Source organism: Alligator sinensis, unplaced genomic scaffold (assembly GCF_000455745.1).
Source record: "Alligator sinensis unplaced genomic scaffold, ASM45574v1 scaffold469_1, whole genome shotgun sequence".
Classification (NCBI taxonomy): Eukaryota; Metazoa; Chordata; order Crocodylia; family Alligatoridae; genus Alligator; species Alligator sinensis.
The window spans coordinates 3378874-3398027 of record NW_005841934.1 but is presented as its reverse complement, the minus strand read 5'-3'; the positions used below and the strand labels follow the sequence as shown (position 1 = coordinate 3398027).

The following is a 19154-nucleotide window of genomic DNA, read 5'->3' as shown; positions in this document are numbered from 1 at the left end:
CTGTTCCTTGTTGATCCAGGGCCTTTGCTGACATTTCCTTCCCCAAATGAATGTCACTGTGAGCATTTTGAGTGGACGTTATCCTTGGTGGGGATTGCAAACCCAGAGCCTGTGCTTTGTGCATGTGTGTGTGTACATGTATGTGCACGGCATCCGATGTGCAGGCAGTTCTTTGGGATTGTCTGGAGCTGGCTGTGGCCTATGGCTCTTCTGCAGGCCTCTGAGAGAGCTCCTCTTTAATGTAACCAAATTGCCGCAGGTCGGTCTAGGGTACCAGACATGGCCCACCAACCGACCCAGAATCTGATACCTTTCATAAGACCCCCAGATCCCAGCAGATTTGTAGGAGACCCAAGGTGATCTCACCAGCAGGAGGAGTTTGTTGGCTGAGTGGGACCAACTGGATCTGAACCTGCAGTAAAATGCGTCAAGATTTGGTTCCCTTGAAGGTTCATTTTCAACGAGTTTCCTCAGTCTGCACAAGCGTGTCAGCCCGTGGGTAGAACCGATGAACCCATTGCACTCACCTTCCAACCTCTCTCCACTCCCCTTAGGATAAATTAGATCTGACAGGCACCTGCAGCAGTGACACCTGCTAAAAAGCTGCCTATGGTGACCCTCAGTTTTCAATTGCATGTGACGTTCTGCGCTTGCTTTTCTGCTCCAGGCTGCATTTTCCCCTGCAAGCTCAGGGAAGCAGCAGCACCGCCTGCACTCACCAGCTCTGTGGACTCTCTTAGTTTTACATACTCTACCCCCTTGGGGATCAAGAACAGGGTCTTGAAATTTGGGAGGGTGAGTGTCCAGGGGCCAAGAGGTTGATGATCCTGGGGTCTCGTGGACAGCCTCTGGATTTGGCCAACCTGTAAACTGCAGCACATGTACACAAAAGTGGCTCAAGGCCTGGCCTGCAGAAGTGACCTGTTTCCGCATGCATCTGCGGTCAATAAGGCCCACTGTATGCGATGCTTCGTGTGTGTGTGAGAAGTCTTTTGTGTGCACCGCTGGCCAAGGCTAAATACAGCTCTAGTTTCTGTTATACTGAGACAGCTCGGTCTGGCTTTCCAGAAGAGGTCTCAAATATAGCACCCTGCGTCTCCATCTCTGCCGGCGGCAGGCTTCCACCTGCTGGTTAGCCCACAGCACTTCAACCTGCCGCAATATTGTTCTTGCGCTTCCTGAACGTTTCTTTCTGATGTGCCCTGAGTGCATTCACGAGTGGCAGCTACCACCTCCGCCTTTCTGCCGTCTGCTCCTTTTCCTGCAGCTGCCGGTGTTTCCCTGTACTGCCACGAGGGCTTTGCTGGTGCGAGAGGACAACTGGAGCAACAGTTTGAACCTCCTCCCTGCTCCCTCTTGCTTATTCAGAAAAAGTGCAGCTGGGATGGGTCGGACTGGAGGGAGATAATCACTGCGCCTCTCTGTCCCCTGTATTCCCTCCGGGGCCCCAGCCAGAGGCGAATATCCCAAGGCAGGGGTTACAATCAACAGATTTGTAAGACCACAAGACCGTTTATTAAGAATCAATAAGAAATCTTACTTAATACCTGATTTAATTAATAGCTCAAAACACCTTGTGCCCCAGTATTGGTTGTCCCCTCCTGTAATAGTCTCAGGCAGACAAAAAACTACAGCGCCCAGTCATGACATACCTTCCTGCTCCCAACATGAGCCATATTAATATAATAGAACAGCATGTTGGAATCTGCTGGGCATCGGCAGTGGAGATGTGCTGTTATAGCATGGACTACACGCTTTTAAAGCAGGGCTCAATCACTGTTTTAAAATATCTGATCAATTGAAAAGGCCCAGCTGGCTTGTGCTGTGCTGGGTGATTCAACAGGCACACAACTGGGACCAGTTCAGACTGAGGGATCCAGATGGAAATGGCTTTTTCCAGGCAGATGAAAATGTATGGTTAAGTTAGGCTTGATGCAGGAGCTATTTGGAGGTCCACACACCGCTAATCCATCTTCTGTGGTACGCAGCCCTCCATTTCCAAGACCTCGGGCCAGCCGTCGTATTTGTTTTTTTCCTTTTCATTTTTTATGTGCTGCAGGGGGAGTAAAGAAATAAAGCAGAGAGCCTGGCATTAGCTAATGGAAGAGAAAGGACTGTCAGGTTCACAACAAGGCTGTGAACCTACACCAGTGATTCTCGACTTGGAAGTGGATCCTTTCAAGGGTGTTACGGGGTGCTGCGCAGTGTTAGCACCGTTAGGTGGGCAAACATGACTCACCAGCGAAACCCTGCGATTTCAAGTCAGAATCCACAGTGTAAGAAACACTTGGACCGGTTTTGTTCTTTCTGAGTTTTTTGTAACAGAAGAATTGCTCTGTCCATATTCTGTAGTCAAAAAGTCAAGTGAAAACTAAGAGCTGGCATTTTCCTCGAGAGGGAGTCTCAAGCCTCTCATGGGTGCAGTGACTCTAAAAAAGTTGAGAGCCACCGACCTACACTTTCTTTCCAAGGCTGCTAATAGACATCATGCATGGATAATGTCATATCCCCACATACAGTAGGCCGGCTCAGCATTGACACTTGAGCAGGGACAGGCAATTATTTCAGGCGGAGGGCCACTTACTGAGTTTTGGCAAGCCATCGAGGCCCACATGACAGGCAGCCAGGGGCAGATAAATATTAATTTACTAAATCTTTTAGGGGCCCCATGGGCCAGATAGAATGGCCTGGTGGGCTGGATGTGGCCCACGGGCTGTATTTTGCCCACCCCTGCACGTGAGTCAACAGAGAAATCCCATTCTGTGGTAGCATTGGTGGGGTGGTGTCCTTTCAGGACCTGCCATTCAGCTAGTAATCTTGCTATGCCAGATTAAGGTTGTGCTTTGGGAGGCAGTGTAGCCACATGCTCCTAGCCTGCTGAGTTTGGGTGATTGATAGGATACGAGTATATAATGCTCTCATCCAGGGGCTTCAAACTGCTTTTAAAAAAGTTATGGCTCTTAAAAAAGTAAGTACGTTGCTGCACCAACACTGAACCCTCAGAGATGTTTTCCATCCACATCTGTTTCTCCCCTTTCCATCCTCCTGCTTTCCCACCCCATTCTTTCCCCCAGAAGTACGCGTGCTCCAGTTCGAGAAACGCCAGTCTAATCAGCGTGTTTGGGTCACCGCCGAGTTGTTGGGCCCCCTCTGGACTCTGCTCCTTTTTGCCAGCCACACGCCAAAGCAGCATCGATGTGTGCAAGGGGAGAGGTGGCAGCCGTGGCTCCCAGCCCACAGGCACACACTGTTCCATGCAGACCGTGTGCATGCAAGTGAAGGGAAGCGTGTGCGTAGGAGGAGTCATGTCTAGAGGGAGAGAGAAAGTGCAGATCCTGTCTCCGTGACCCGAAGCGGCACTGATCTGCCTGAGGCTACGGGTGGTGCTGGGATTGGGAGAGAAGCAATTTGCATAAGATGCCACAGTCTCTGCCCTTTGTCATGTATGCAGGAAGAGGAGAGGGGAAAGTACCTGTTCAAAAGGGCTCTTGTCCTTGAGACCTTTTCCTCCTAAGAAAACCCAATTGTCCCGGAAACTCAGCTTGGCTGCGTAGGTGCTTCCCAGATTGGTTAACAGTGTCCGTGCTTCATCATTCATCCTAAAAGAGAGAGAGAGAGAGGAGATCTGAGCTCTGCTTTACTCTACCTTGCTTGGGTTTGTGTAGCCTGCTCACTCTCCTAGTAGCTGACCACCTTCCCATAGTGCGTGAAATGCATTAACTAACATCTGTCACGTGGGCACGAGAGCTTTTTGCTTTGTATTTTCGCAATGCAACTGTAAATGTTCCTGGGTGCATCTACACGGGCCATTAAAATGACGAGATAAATTCCAGTGCAGTTTGTGCCAGAGAATCTGCACGTGTACCTGGGGCTGCAGCAGTTTGAGCTGCAGCCCCAGGTACATGTGCTCTGGGTGGTGGCATCGGGTGGTGGAGGGGCTGGCTGGGGCACAAGGCTGCTAAAGTGCAGGGCTAGGTGGGAGGTAGTTCCCACACTTTGGCACCTTCGTGCCCCAGACAGCCCCTGTCACTGTCTGCACTTGCATTTTGGCAGAGTAAATTACTCTCCCATAGGTTAGTACTGTCCCTAGCAGTGCTACTCTACATCAGAGTTAATTAGGTTCACCCTAGTACCAGTGCACACGTAGACTGTTACGCTTTACTGCGGAGCTAATTAGTCTAGTAAAGTGCATCTGTAGGTGCAGCCACCGTGTGTTAAACGGTAAGGGCCATTCCTGTCTGTCTGTGGGTGAGAAAGCGAGGTCATGAAGGCAGGTGCACCTTGCCTTTGCAGGAAAGGTGGGGAGGTTTGTGGTGGACCGTGGCTCATTGCAGAGTCCAGAGCCAGGCCGTGGGAGACCTTTGGGGGCCGTGCCCTGCAGTGGTTCCAAACCCTGCCCCCGGATGCTCATGCCCTAGCCACCACCCTCATTTCACATGGGGGCCATTAGCTTGAGCCTCTGCTGGCCTCTACTGCCACAGGATCTTATCCAGAGAAGAGCCATTCAAACCACTGGATGTTCTCTAGGTGACAGATCGTTTGGGCACCCAGGGCCGCTCTTGAGCACAGGTGCCACAAGTTCTGTGCCTGAGACACGGTGCCCAGATGCAGGCAGCTGGATTCTGGGCCAGCCGACATGTCCCAGGGCTGGAAGGTGCAGCCCCCTGCAGAGAGTGATGTATCACTGTGGCTCCAAATGTAGTTAGGACCGAGTGGAGGGTGGATAGTTGTGCATCTGGGGTGTGATCACACTGCCCTGGGCTCAGTGGGAGATTTGCCATTGACCCTGTGTGAAGAGACCTGGCTCCTGGGAGGCAAACTCTGCTCCTCGGGTTGGTACATACTTGGTGGCTGGGTCATCGTAGGAGGCGACAAGCACCAGGGTGCCATCCTGGATGGTTTTCAGAAAGGCCACTAGGTGTTTGACATCTGGTAAAGCAGAGAAAAGCAAGTGTTAAGTTCTGGTGTAAGATGCACGGCCCAACACCTGCTGCTTTCCCAGCTGACAGTAGGTAGAAGCCTAGTATAAGGATTTAGCAAAGGACTTGAGTCTTGGGGGGCTTAAATTGCACCAATGAAGGACATGTGCCTTTCGCAAGTCATGCTGGCTTCTCATCCCATTTATTTTAAGACTGTCGAGCAGGGGCAGTAACGGGACTTTCCTGCTGCGTCCCTGCACTGCTGCTGCAGTGTTGGGGGGAAATGACTGAGCCCAGACAGAAATGATCATTAACATGTTTGACTAGCTGGTTGGATATGGGGGCAGTGTTAGCATTTTTGGCAGTGTTAGTGTTTTTGAAAGAGGGTGCCTGTCTTTTTGTAACTGTTTCATTTTCCATTTATTCTGTGCAAAGTTCCCTGAGAGAGCAGAGCTGGCCGGTTGTAATTATGTATCCTTCATAGCTCTCCTATCAGATTTCATGTAGCTCACAAGTAGGATACACACTAATGAATGAAATGCCTCTATGATGATTAATCAGCTCGAGGTGTTTGGGCTAAACTCATTAGGACCAAGTGCAGGTGCCCCTCACATGCATTGTGCAGTCTGATTGAGTGGGCTAATTACAGGTTCCCAGCTGTGCAAAGTAGCATCCCTTGGGCAAACCCAACTGAAAATTCCCTTGTGACCTACATACCCAGAGGAAAGCATGTGGCTCGTTTGCTCTGAATGAGCATTATTTGGGAGCAGGATCCAGGCAGACACCAAGTGCCTTGTCAGCAACTTTTCCCTCCCGTGGGGTTTGAATTTTGCAGAAGGCCCCATGCATCTTGCAGGACAGAGTTGGTTGGGACCAGGACTATTTTTTCCCAGTGCTGTGGTGTGAAAAGCAGCCCTTGCTAGTAGACACATGGATGCAGCTATTCTCTTGCCAAACCCTGGCCTTGCTTCTCCACTATGACCCATGTAGAGTGCATGGCAGGAGCGGGGGCCTGTCTGCCAAATCTAGCATGCATTTCAGGACTGGCCCTGGCCCTGGGGCCGCATGACATGAAATATGGGCCTTGTCCTGCTCGGCTGGCTCAAGCGGGTCATCGCTGATTCGGAGGTTGTTGACCCAGAAAGGGTGGTGCCACCTCCAGACCGCACGACCCCCTGGAACTATCTGGCATCCGGATCTGGAGCGCAGCCCGTTGGAAGCAGCAGAGTAATTCATGCGAGTACAGAGAGCAGGGATGCTAACCCTACCGGGAGATGAAAAGCCAGTTTTAAAACATGCTTTCAGGAGGGCGCGGTTCAAGCGTCCAGCTGCTTAGCATTCACATGCTGGGCTAGTGCTGCGTGCACTGGAGCGGGGAGGAGCACGAGGTATGCGGGCAGTGGTATTAGTGAAAGCAGCCACTTACCTCCAGAGTACATGTCATAGCTTTCTGTTTTGATGAGCTGTCCTGTTGTCCCTAAGTGATTGAAATCAAAATCGAATTTAGTTTCTGTAAAATTAGCACCTGGACTGAGAGCACGGAGTCCTTCTGCTCAGGGCCTGTGCTGTGTGAAAGATGGTTTTCTCCTGGGACAGGGGGGATTTCAGCCAGCACGTGCATTTACTGTTGAGAGGAGTGGTGGGATTAGCACCCTGACCCAGTGGTTGGGAGAGGAGGGGTGGGTGAGGGATACATTTTAGATGTCACACGAGGATGGATGCCCATCGTCCTTGAAGGAGATACACTGGCAAAGACCCCTGCACCACTCTCTAGGGAGGTCAACGTGGGTCTTTTCCTCTGTCGCTCCTGGGGGGCTGGGACCATAGGGTCAAGTGAGAGATCTCATGAAGGCTTTGCTCCAGGAGGTGGCAGCATGCCTAGCAAAATGCTTGGCCGGGGTGGAGCACATCCCAAAGATGGAAACAATAGGAAGGAAGGAAACCAGGTGCTCTGATCTCCTGCCACTGCCCATATGACCCATCAGGAACCTCTTGGCTGTACAGCAGCACACGGAGGTGAGAGCGAGTCCCAGGGACCAAGTGCCAAATTGAAACCGGCAGGAAGACTTCCCTGCTCTAAGGTGATCGCAGGAGCTTGGATGCTAAAAACAGCATGAAAGCAAGCAAGGGGGCTGTGTGGAAGCCTTTCTGCAAATGCTACTGAGAATCACACAGTCCTAGAGGTGTGTGGCTGGCAGGGAACTGCAGAGGTCACAGCTAGGCCAACCCCTGCCTGAGGCAGGATCAGTCCGGTCCAAACCAGCCCAGACAGCCATAACCTACACTCTTCCAGCCTGCTGCTTTGCATCACATTGTGCCTCAGTCTGTGGAGTTTATTGAGCCATTGTGTATTGTACAGGTGGGTTTATTCTCCACTTCCCAGCTCCCCTGGTAACTCTTTTTCCATTGTTGTAGAGCTGTAAGCAGTACCTAGCCAACCCGCAGTGACTGGCTCTGCATCAGGATATCCTGAGCCCTGCTCACTGATGCATTGCCCTAGTTTATGCCTTTGCATCTCCATTATTGCAATCGAGCTGCATTGGCATCAGACCAGAGCGGAAGTGGTGACTCCTGGTTCTTGCCCTCAAACAACAGCAATGAATTGCCCATCTGGATAGTTGTAAGATGCTGGCGTGGAAGAGGCTCATTGATGGGCCATGGCAGCTCCTTTGCTTCAGAGCTGGACCCTGGGTAGGAGAGTGGTTCCTAAGTTGTGGTCCATGGATAGCTTGTGGTTGGTGCGGTCACAGTAAGTGGACTACAGCTAGTTTAGGAATGGCACTGGGCCCCATGTGCATTAACAGTATTTTCAGGGACGGTATGTAGTTCACAAGGGATATTGAGTGTCTCTGATCTGTCTGTTCCTAAACTTGGAAACTGATGGCTCAGTCAATTTATTTCTCAGGATAAGAACAGCCTCTCAGCCAAGAAAAAAAGCTAGTCTCTTTTTTGCCCAGGGAGGTAGGCACCATGCTGGGTAACTGGGGCGCAGAGGCATGCATTCCTATATCTGGCACTAGTCAGGACAAATCCACTGGTACTCAGTTGCTTCTCATGAACTCTGCCAGGACTCTGGTCCCATAGCAGCTTTGCTCCTGGCTGGGTAGTGCATGGCTAGGCCACTGTACTTCTGGTCCTGCTCACTTGGTATATAAGTTCCCAGATTGTGTCGACTCCCATTGCACACTAATGTGCTGGCTGTTTAACTGGTTCATCATTGCCAACTTATCATGACTGAGACCTGTGATCACAAGCCATTTGCCAGCCCTGTGGGCACTGGCAGAGCATGAGCTGACTCATAGTTAACTAACAGGGACTACTGATTAGTTAAGAGACAGGCCATAGACTTATACCAGAGAGTCATCACAAGCCGAGCTGTTCCCATCCACTGGTTTCCTAGAGGTGGGCAGGAGTGCAGGTGTTGTGAGCTGGCTGGAGCGGACGGTGCCGGCACATGGAAAGGTCTGGGGGAGGTGTGTGCCAAGCACCAGCCAGGGCCCATGACCCCAAAGGCGGGGCTGTTTCTGCATCACAGACTCACCATTCACAAGCGCGAAGTTTAATCCACGGCCGATGTTGTTTTTCACGCTGCTCATGATACTGGGAACAAAACAGAGAATAAAGCAGGGGGTTGAAGTGTCTGCGTGCCATGGGGTGAGTCTTTGGCCAGCTGCAATGTGCCTGACTGTAGCAGGAAAGAAACCTCCTTCAAAGGACACGTACTGCCACTGTTAGCAAGCAGGGTGAGGTTCTCCTGGCCGTGTGCGCCCGGGCCTTTACCAGCTTGTTTTCAGGCACAGCCCCTGGGCCGTGCAGAGTCCAGCCCGGCCCCGACCTGAGCTCTGGGATTATCAAAGAGAAGCAAATAACAGATATCTCCTGAACCTGTCTGTCTTGTGGGGCTGCTTCTCCAGGCCCACCCTCAGGATTTCCCAGCCTCTTGTGACCCCCAGACCTGAAGAGAGCCTCTTCCACCTCCATGCCATCAGGTGCTTTTGGGACCACCGCAGTACTTACAGATTATCTTCAAAGCACAGGGATGGTCCAACAACATTTGCTGCTCCGCTGATGATTTTGAAGGCAAAATGGTTTGGGGGACAGCTTTTCAGATTGCCGCACTTATTCCGTGGGGTCTGCGGCTCTGAGGGGGAGAAAGAACAGGCTGTGAGGGGTTTTTCTCTGCATGGACAGTGCGAGGACCTTTCTTAAGAGGAGCTTGGAGCACTTGCAGTGGTGTGGGGCAAGGTATGAAGTCTGTAGCCAGCAGACTTCTCCCCGTGATGTGGTCAGGTTGCTGCCCCTGCCTAGACTGTACATGGTGGTCCGTGCAGCGGGGAAGAGGAGGAGGAGGACCTTTCCCGGTACAGCTCCGGGGCTGGCGTTTGCTTCCTGATAACCGTCACCCTGCCCTGTGGAGTCCACTCCCCAGCCTGTCCACTCTGGAAGCTCTCTCTCTCTCTCTTTCATATGACATTTTAGGATTACAACGTTCATACAACATTCATAGATTAATATCTAAATTTGTTAGCTATTCGACTGCTTCAGGAGTAGCTGCATGGATTGATTTTAGATTGCCATTTAATGATCTAATTGGGCAGTTGTTCACGATGGGTTGCCCCATCTAAAAATTGCATCACAATTGCAACCTGGACTCTCTTTGATTCTCCATTTATGGAGTAGGCGTCCACATTTTCCATGAAGTGTCTGGATGCGATTCAGGGAGGACCAAATCTTTCTCAGTAGGTCAAATCCCGGCTACTGGAAGCTGAGGGCTCTGCTTGGGCTCGGCGTCCCTGTCCAGCTTCGCACTGGCTCCTTTTAGAAAGCTGGTGGGTGTTTGCATGGAGACTGATGCTGTCCCTCACTGCCCAGCCTGTGTGCAGGCCCCTGGCCTAGGGAGCTTCCTCTGCCGAGGCAGCCAGCACCCCCTCCCCGGGGGACACGCAGTGCGGATGCTGGGAGCACGCTATCCACACTAGTTCGCTCTTGCCGGGGTTCAACGCCACATCGTACTCACGGGCATGACTGGCCGAGGAATCTGGAAGCACCGAGGAACCTAGAACAGAAGAATTAGCATTGTGAAATATCCCAGTGTCCGGGCTTCCCCCGGACACACAGAAAGAGCTGGCAGAAAGGAGGAGACTTAAAGATGAGGGTGCATGTCTGGCCGCACAGCAGTTCTCTGGACCGCTGAAGTATTTACACTAAACAAGGGGAAAAGAAATAATTGTGGGATTCGTCTCCAAACAGACCTGCTGGTCCAGAGCTCAGCCCCCCTGCTCAGGCAAACAGGGTAGCCCTGGGTGCAGTCCCTGGCCTGGCCCTCCTGCTTTATGCCATTCATATATATCAGGGGATGATGTGGACCTGCTGTCTCTGTGGAGCCCTTTGGCCTGAGTTCAGTGCATTTCATTCCTCGCTTGTTCTGCATTAGCAGCTGCTCCCGTTGCTCGGAGCCAGGAGGAGGTGTGGGGAGAGCCGAGAGAGGAGACCCCTGGCTCTGTTGCACTGATGAGATCTCTGCGTCTGCAGAGGAGAAATGAAGAACAAGCTGCATCTCGTGAGGGAAGGTAAAGACACCAAGAAGAGGTTTTATGTGTGTTGGCCAGAAAAGCAAAGCCAAGGAAGCTGTGGGCCCACCTATAAATAGCCAGGGTGAACTCTTAGCAGAAGATGAAAAGGAAGTGGAGCCACTCAACAGTTACTTTGCTAGTTTTCAGGAAAAAATTAAGCTGCAACCAGGCACCTAGTAGGGATTATTGGGATTAGTAAAGGGGCAGGATGAGGGATGAAATTATAAAAGAGGGAGTCAGAGAGATTTTGATGGGTCTTAATGAATTCAAGTCAGCAGGGCCCAGCAGACGTGATCTCGGAGACCTTGGCAATTATCTTTTTGAAGTCATGGGAGATGGGCAAAGTACCAGAGGGCTGGAAAAGGGCCAGCGTACTTCCCCTCTTTAAATAAGGAGCATCTGGGGAACTCCAGACTGGTTAGCCTCCCCTCAGTATCTGGGAAGTTACTGGAGCATTCCCCAAGGAAGTCCATTTGCAATCACCTGGAAGAGGAAAGGCCGATCCCATGCACCCAGCATGGATTTACTGAGAACAAATTGTGTCAAACAAACTTGATCTCCTTCTTTCACAGAGTAACTTCTAGGGTGGATGAAGGGACTGCTGTGGATATAGCGTGTCTGGATTTCAGCAAGGCTTTTGACAAAGGCCCCCATGACCGTCTCATAAACACATTACAGAAAGAGGGGCTAGACAAGACTACTGTAAAGTGGAGCGAACAGGAGAATAGGACTGAGATGATCCTGCCTTCAGCGGGGGGCTGGATTAGACGACCTTCTAGCCTTACTTCTCTGTGATTCTGCGATCCCTCTGTTTCACATCCTGCCCTTCAACCTCCTTCCAGAAATGTGGGAGACCAGGGCTTGCCACTGGCAGGGCTAGGCTTGGTCCCCCCTCAGAGATGCATTTCACCTATTTCAGACTCACCCCAGAGATGCTTTAGCTCATGAAACAACCACCTCTTACCAAACCAGCTCCGTAAAGAGACGGACTTCCAGCTCGTGTTGAGGTACGTCTGCAGAAGGAACCACGTTCCAGCCAGCGTGCACACCACGGCCACCACCCGGAGCACACCTGCCAGGGCGTGGGGAGAAGGTCACCTTATGGTGCGGCGCTGTGGAGCGTGGAGCAGCCTTGCCCTGGCATTGGGGAGTGGGGGGCTCGGTGTCGTGCAGCGCTGTGAGCTGGAGAGCAGGAGTCGGGGAGCTGTGCTTGGAAGGCCACGCAGGCCTGCTCTCCTCTTCCACATGCCAGCTGCAAGCAGTGGCCTGTAGCCCGGGGCCCTTCCTGCCCTCGGCCAGTTACTGCAAGCTGCTCTTGGGAGAGGGGAGCGAATTGCTGGTAGAAATCCTGCCCAGCTTTGAAGGCAATAATGGGTCACACTCCTCTGAGAGACACATTGTGCAGGGAAAGCCGTCCAGGCCTCGGGTTTGTGAGGGACTGAGCATGGGGTGGGACTCGGTGGCCTTTGCTGTGCAGGAAGTCAGCCTGGCAGGTGGTGAAGGTCTCTCTCAGGTGAGAGGCACGGTGTGACAGCAAGACATTACTGCTGCTGTTCTCTGCATTAACCTAAACCTGAGAATGGGTTAAAAAGCCATGGAAATGCAAGCGTGTCTTGAGTTCCCCGAGCTGGGAGGCTCACGACCCCCCAGTTAGTCAGTAGGTCCAGCCGACCAGCTGTTCATAAAAGTGTGATTGGCACTGGATGTTACAGCAATGCCCAGTGGAGCACAGCGTTCCTCTCCTGCCATGGAAACGTGATTGAAGGCAATATTTATACTGCAGCTGAATGGCTCTTATGGAACCAGGGACCTCTTGGTAGTCATCTCCCGCCCCCGACCGGGAGGGATTTCATTTGTAAAAGTACAATGAGCTGCAATATAGGAAGTTATTTTAAAAATAAGGCTCTGTACTCACACTGAGGCCCTTCTGCACACCCCTGGCTGCACCAGGTGGGTGTAAGGGTGTTTCAGAAGTGCTCGTGTGGACAAGAAACGGGCCCAGGGAATATGAACAAGGGGAACGTTGTGTGCTCATTCTGAAAGGCACAGCTCCATTTCCTCTTACCTATTGGCCTCATGGTAGGACTTGGGTGCGGTGAAATGAGGGCAGTGATCAGAGATCGTGAGTCAGCCTGCAGAAGCAGAAGAAACAGGTATTAAACACGTAGCTGTTACCCAGAGAAAAGCGATGAGTGTCGGGTGAAAGGTGGTGATTGGAGCGGTGATGCTCCTGCACTCCACAGGTACTTAAGCCATCCCCAGTAGCAGACACCAGTTAACCCCCTGTGCGTACCCTTGATTTAGCTGGGGCGCCTCTGGGAGGGTCGGTAAGAGTTGATTTTAGCTGTGGCTCCATTTTTATTTGACCAGAATGAATTGTTTTAAATGCACTTCATTTTTAAAATAGTTCCTGGCTACCCTCCCCTTCCCCTTTGAGCCACACAGTCGTGTTTTGCGTTCTGCTTCAAAATGGATCACTTCTTGTTTGTGTCTTCTGCTGATTTTATATAAACTTAAGGAGTTTTAAAATTGGTTGAACATTTTATTGAAGCACAGAGTAGGCCTTTCTGCCCGGTCCCATCCTCCCAGCAGAGTTTGGAGCAGCGCAAAGGCTGCTGCAGTTTCACCTTTGCTCACCATTGCTGGTGAAGTGTGGCACAGAGGGGTAGCTCAGCCCTTTGCTCACTGAAGCTGAATGGGTGGCAGAAAGCTGGTCTCCATTTCCTTATCTGCTGGCAAGAAGGATGTCCTGCCGTGGCTTTGCCTGCTGGCATCATGCTTTCGTTTATCAGGGACAGGGTGTTTGCTAAGCAAACACTGGTCGCGTAACAGCCACCGCGGTTGGCTTTGCTTCCGCTGACAGAGGAAAGTAGGAGGCCTCGTCCCTCCAGCAGGTGTATCTGAGGTTGAAGCAGACGTATGAGACAAGTTTTCCCATACAGTGTCCACAGTCAAGGGAAGTAAAAAAGGGGGAAGTCTTCCCCCCACAATGTTTGTCTTACAGGACTCCACCGTTAATCAGGGAAAGTCGGAAATTGGTTGGTGCCCCCTGACGGGCCGTGGCCGAATCCCGTTAAACACTAGCTTGTGGAATCCGAGGCCCTCTGCCAGGTTGTAGCTGTCTGCCGATCCTTTCCATAGCTAAGACAACCCTTTAGCGCTGGTTCAGCCGTCTCATGGGTATTAAGAGGAGCAATGAAAACTCCTGGTCTTCACTTCAGAGCTGATGCCTCATTTCTCATTCAGTTTGAAGAGGCCAGGACATGATACCTGCTTCCGTACGGGTAACTAGAGTCTGGAGCGCGCTCCCAGCAGAGGTGGTGCAGTCGCCGTCCTGGGAGGTGGTCCAGAGGAGGCTGCACAAGCACCTCATTGAGCTCGCTTGAGCCCAATAACCTCCTACCCATGGCAGGGGACCGGACTTGATGGTCTTGCGGTCCCTTCCGGTCCTTTGAGTCTATGATTCTGTCATTTGCTTGTGACATGAGACGAGCCTCTCCGTGCTTTCTCCCCCACTGCCCCTGTTTTGGGGAGGAGCTCCCCAAACATCCTCAAAGCCACTTACCACTACTTACAAACCCCTCTTGAGAGTCTCCTTTGCTGCGGCACCTCCTGAAACCTCACCAGCGATGGGAATTACTGGCAAACAGACAAACCCCGCACACACTTGGGAGCTACCAGTCTCGGCAGCCAGAGCTGCACACCTGCCCCCGTGTAGGACAGGAAATCCCGCTGTCCTCCAGACCTGCCTGTCCAGCTCAGCAGCTTGTGTAAAATGTGAGTCTGGCCTCATCCCTGAAGTCTGGCTTCTTGAAGCACTGACGGCATGAAGGTTTCCAGCGCTCTCGGGAAACTTTACAAGCCTCACTTATCTTTAGAATGACATTGAAATGACGTCTGCCCCAAACACGATGAACAGCATGTTTGCCGAGGAGAGGTGTCGAATACAGCAGGTGTTTACCACTGCTTTGCACAAGGACTGTAATAAAGGGCAGGCTTGCGAGGTCTGTATGTGCTGTGCCGATGGCGGTGGTGCAGCCGGCAAGTGCGAGCTGAACCACGATGAGGAGATGCATTGAGCACACAGGCAGCTCTCAGCCGCTGACAGCTCTGGGCATTGCTGCCCCGGACTGGCTTTCAGGCAGCAATGCGGGGATGGAAGGAACGATAGCTCATGGCAGCTTTCCAAAAGCCATCCAGTCCCTCCCCTAAGGAATTTTTACAAGGGGTAAGCCTCCAGTTTCACCATTTCTGCTTCCCCTATGCCAGCGAGAGTTCCTCTTGCAAGGCTGATCGAGGAGCAGCACTGCACAGGTGTCTGCAGGGGGCTTCCTGGGCAGGCTGCCGGCCCTCTCGGCTCTCTGCCTAGGCGCAGGCAAGGGCCAGGTACTTGCACTGAGCCAGTCTCATCTCTGGCCCTGTTTGCTTCATCCTTGCTGTGCTTCTGTCTGCTGCCTTCCCCGGCAGCGTGCTCCTCCGCGCTCCAGTTACACCGTGTGCAGGCCATGGCAGCGCCTTGGAAATCCAGGGCTCAGCGAGGCTTAAGAGAGGGCTCCCGGCCTACGTGCTGCTTTCAGGGCTCTCACCCCGGGGCCTGCTGGATGTGGGCAGTGCAGCCCTGGTGTGGAAATGCCCCAGTGCCTGGCAGTTCCTACAGCTCCTTCTGTACCCAGCAGAGCATCAGCACATCGGTCCCAGTTTGCCTGAGCCTAGAAAGCCCAATAGGCCAGCGTGCTAAGGCATGGCAGCTTGAGGAGCTCATGGCACACCAGAGCGGAGCGTGACCAGCACTGCAGCGGTCTGCCTCTGATTGCCCAGCCCAGCCTGCTGGACACTCACGTGTGGGCTCCCTGTGGCACAAGCCCAGAGCGAGGCTCAAGCCCACACATTGGTGTCCACAACAAGAAAGAGCTCTGCCAACACATCCACCCTTACAGAGCAACAGGGCGATAGAGAGCCCGCGAGCCAACACGTGGCGCCACTTCAGGCAAGTTGTTTGTTTCTGCTGTTTTTATCTGATTTCATCTCCAGTGAAACTCCGTGGCCAGACCCCGGTGAAGTCCATAGACCCTCATCCAACTGTGCCAGGGATAGTCGTGTCTTGCTCTTTTGTAACTGTATGGTGGATCTTCGGAAGAGACCCCGCTGCAAAAACAGTTCCCTTGGCAGTAGAATAGGAACCTGCCATCTGGTGACAAGGGAAGGCGGAAGTTGTGGAGGATGGCAGGTGACAAAGCACATCGTTCCTGTGACTGAGCAATTAAAACACTTTCCACGGACAAGCAAGGTCCTTCACTGATATGACCGGTGCATTTAGGATTCCCATCACCACCTGACACCGGTGGGACCCTGTCTCCTAGGTCCTGGACTCTTCCCCATTGTGCTGACTGTGGTCAGTCATTATGAGGACAAACAGGAGAGTATTTGCCCCTTCCCTAGGAGCGTATCAGAGATGCAGCCCTCCAGTTTGCGGCTGTTCCCATGCTCTGCTCAGGGCTGGAGGAAAGCCCCATTTGGCTCCCTCAGCAAAGCATGCCTTCCCTCCCCACTTCCTTATGTAGTGGCTGAATTTGTCTCTCTCCAGCAGGGTGAGGACCTTCACATAGTAAACTGGTTGTGGGTCCACTGCTGAGGTTTCTGTAATAGCATCAGGGAGAGGAGGGAAAGATGAGGAGGACATACTACTGGAAGAGGAGAGATGCTCTGGGCTTCATGTTGCAGGTGGAAAACGTTGTGCTCTGAGCTGACTGCAGTAAGGATTTTCCTGTAAAAGCAATCCAGAAGAGTAGCCCAGAGAAAATGCAGGCACTGCCCCTGAGCTTGTCCTGCCATCCTTACACTGATGTGGCCCAGCCGCTCAGCTGATGTGAACTGGCAAAGCTTTATTGTTCTTCATGCAAACGTGCAGGAGCTGGGAGCTTGGCAGCATGTCAGCTAGCTGAATAGAGGCTCAGTTTGCTCAGAGAGGGGCTCCAACATGAAACACATTTACTTCTGGCTTCAGAGAAAGCTGCCAGGTCCAGAGAGGACAACAGGATAGCTATGGCGCCCTTATCCCAGGAACTTGCTTCCATCGGCATCAGCATCGCTGCTTTCCAGGAGGGCGGTCGGTGTAGTCAGCAGAGAGGAGGAAGCTGGTCTCTTTTCTTCCAGTCTCGCCTGGCACATGAGTGAAAAGAAGCCCTCGGCCTCTAAGGAGACTTCCTGGCCGGAGCTGGGCTCCCGCGGTGTTTCACAGTGCCGCAGGATGTTTGCACCCAGACCTGGATGGAGCAGCAAGAAACTCCCGTTCTGGAAGGGGCCGCGGGGAGTTTTTCCATAATTGCAGGAGAAAAGATGTAAGGGCAGGTTGTGCTGTGATAAGCGGGGCTGTTCAACAGGCAAGCCCTACCTGCCAGATGGTTTTATTTCTACTGTTCAGCTCGTAAAAATTTTTGGTCAGCTGCTTAGTGCTGTGCGTCGTTTGTGAGGCTAAGTTATGATGAAGTTACAGCTGCTGTAGGTCAATGATCAGTCAGTAAAGGGACCGAGGTTAAAGGCAGAGAGATGGGACAAGGGTCTGGAAGGCAGCCAAGCCTAGTACTGGACACCCAGCCTTCCTGTGCCTGTCTGGGTAGGAAGGTGGCCTGAGGCTGGGCTGGGTGCAGAGGCAGGGTCTGGCCGGGGCCGTGGTGCCCTGAGGCTGGGCTGGGTGCAGAGGCAGGCTCTGGCAGGATCCGTGCCACGCAACTCATCTCTTGGCTTGATGCCCATGTTCTTCACTTGTGGGCGTTCAGGTTGGGCCTGTCCAGCTCTCCTCTGGTAGCTGGCGCTGCAGGGAAGACCTGCAGGTGTGTGGCTGGTGGCTGAGGGAGTGACGAGGGTGTGGGTTCTCGGAGCTGGCATCCAAACCAGCAGAAGGGCCCTCCAGCATGATTTCACAAGGCGCTGCACTGAAAGCTGTCCTGTCCTACAGCACAGCCACTGCCTTCCCTTCGGCACTGGGAAGAGAGCCAGGAGTTTAGCAGGATTAGGGTGGCTCCGCGGAAAGCCAATCTAGAGTGATAACGCTTCACTTCAGAAAGCCAGTCAGCCTTAGAGGAGGGACAGGGACACTCTTGCTTGACTCAGTTGCTAACTACCCTGAGGAAGCTTTCTACCTCTGCGTGGCTTCCTGCACCTTCCTGTAAAGCTACTGGTGTTGCTCGCTGTCAGCGCAGGACGGACCTTGGCTCGGAGGCAGGCGTGCAGCTGCTTCCCCGGCCTTGGCGCGCTCAGTGCCCAGCACGTTCTGCCCAGCGTTTATTAGACTTGGTGACAAAGCAAGGAGGAAGCCAACGGGGACACCAGCATTAATACAAATACCCAGCACAGCCACCCATTTCTGGAAGTTGAAATAATCAGCCACGAAGGAGTAACAGGCAGAGCATACAATAAAAAAGGCAGGGAATCAAAAAAGGGAAACCAGTGCCAAAGCAGACCTAGCAGGACTTGATGCACAGCACCACTACCACCACGCTGCACAGGGCTCCTGCCCCTGCGGGCTCAAGGTTTAATGACCTGGCCCTTTGGCTTGGGCCGTGGCCCATGTGCTGGCTGCACTACGATGAGCCCTCAGAGGGAGGAGTCGGGTGAAGGAGGATTGCTCCAGCCAGCCATATGGTCTGGAAGTGCAGTACGGAGAGCGAGAGCAGAGTAGCCTGGGACTGGGTGGCGTCTGTGAAGGGGAAGGTGGAGCCTGCCCCATTCTGGGGTACGTTAGAGCAGCCTCCACGCTCCCAAGCGAGAGAGAGCAGTAGCTGAGAAATGCCACAAAGCAGCCGCTTGCCAGTCTGACCCCTTCCTCCTACGTGGGGGCAAGACCAGGGGACGAGTGGATGTAGCAGGTGGCAGCTCTTTTCTAGCACTTCCCCTGGTACTAAGAAACCTGTTTCTTTTAGACATACTTCTGGTGCTCCTCTGGCATCAATAATGGATAAAGACACCCGATGCAGAGCATACATCACACAACAGATTGTGTCTCCAGTTATTCAGTCAGCAGGCGGAAACAGAGACCGGGCATGGCTTTAACACTCGCTCTTGCAACAACCCTCCATGTGTAACGTTCCCCTGGCCAGAACCTGCCCTAGAAACCAGTGCTAGAAATCTGGAGCATCGACCACAGAGAAGGGAGCGGCAGGAAGACCGCCCGGCTCCAAGTTACAACCAGCAAAAAGTGAACTAGCAAGTTAACAGAAAACCCTGCTGTTTTACTCATAGAAACCCTCACTTCCCCTATACTTTTAGAGTAACACAAGAGCTCTTTTGCGGGCTGGATTCCAATATACATACCAGGCAGAGCGGCCCGGGTGTGCCTTCATCCTCTAACGTCTCTGTGTCCCGACACCTTTGCTACTAACCTCAGCAATCAGTGCGCTGTGTGGCAGCCGCCTTTGCATAGCCCAGCCCTTGTGTGAATCACCACAAACACCTCCCCCGTGAATTGCCCTGTTGATCCTGTAAGTGTCAAGCAAACTGTGGTCAGCAAGAGAGAATGAGGAAGTCTTTGTGGCTGCTCACAAGGAAGCTCTGGTCTGCCCTGAAAAATCCATGTGCACACAGAGAGATCTGTCACGGATAGCGAGCTCGTGCATGGCTAATACCTTGCCTGTGTTCACTTGCCTTTCACCCATCTTCCGCTGAA

The 19154-nt window shown here is 52.6% G+C and overlaps 1 protein-coding gene and 1 long non-coding RNA gene across 3 annotated transcripts in view; one reads left to right on the top strand and one right to left on the bottom strand.

Moving 5' to 3' along the window:
- LOC112549583 overlaps positions 1-19154 on the top strand; it is a 231558-nt gene that overhangs the window by 74987 nt on the left and 137417 nt on the right. The gene's annotated exons all lie outside the window — the stretch shown is intronic.
- Positions 1506-18916, bottom strand: LOC102383107 (protein FAM3C). Of its 2 annotated transcripts, XM_006019637.3 has the most exons (10): positions 18803-18916; positions 12558-12624; positions 11457-11564; positions 9937-9975; positions 8937-9060; positions 8461-8519; positions 6346-6396; positions 4845-4929; positions 3473-3599; positions 1506-2053 (listed from the first exon to the last, which is right to left on the bottom strand). In XM_006019637.3, exons 2-10 carry the CDS (start codon positions 12568-12570, stop codon positions 1964-1966), a joined length of 696 nt encoding a protein of 231 aa, XP_006019699.3. In that variant the 5' UTR covers positions 12571-12624; positions 18803-18916; the 3' UTR covers positions 1506-1963. The 2 variants fall into 2 exon arrangements, with proteins under 2 accessions (XP_006019699.3, XP_025054798.1); XM_025199013.1 differs by lacking the exon at positions 11457-11564.

Coding starts and splice junctions, on each gene's coding strand:
- LOC102383107 (XM_006019637.3), bottom strand. Junction 6,397..8,460: donor AAACTTCGCGCTTGTGAATG/GTGAGTCTGTGA, acceptor TCAATCACTTAG/GGACAACAGGACAGCTCATC. Junction 3,600..4,844: donor TACGATGACCCAGCCACCAA/GTATGTACCAAC, acceptor TCTCTCTTTTAG/GATGAATGATGAAGCACGGA.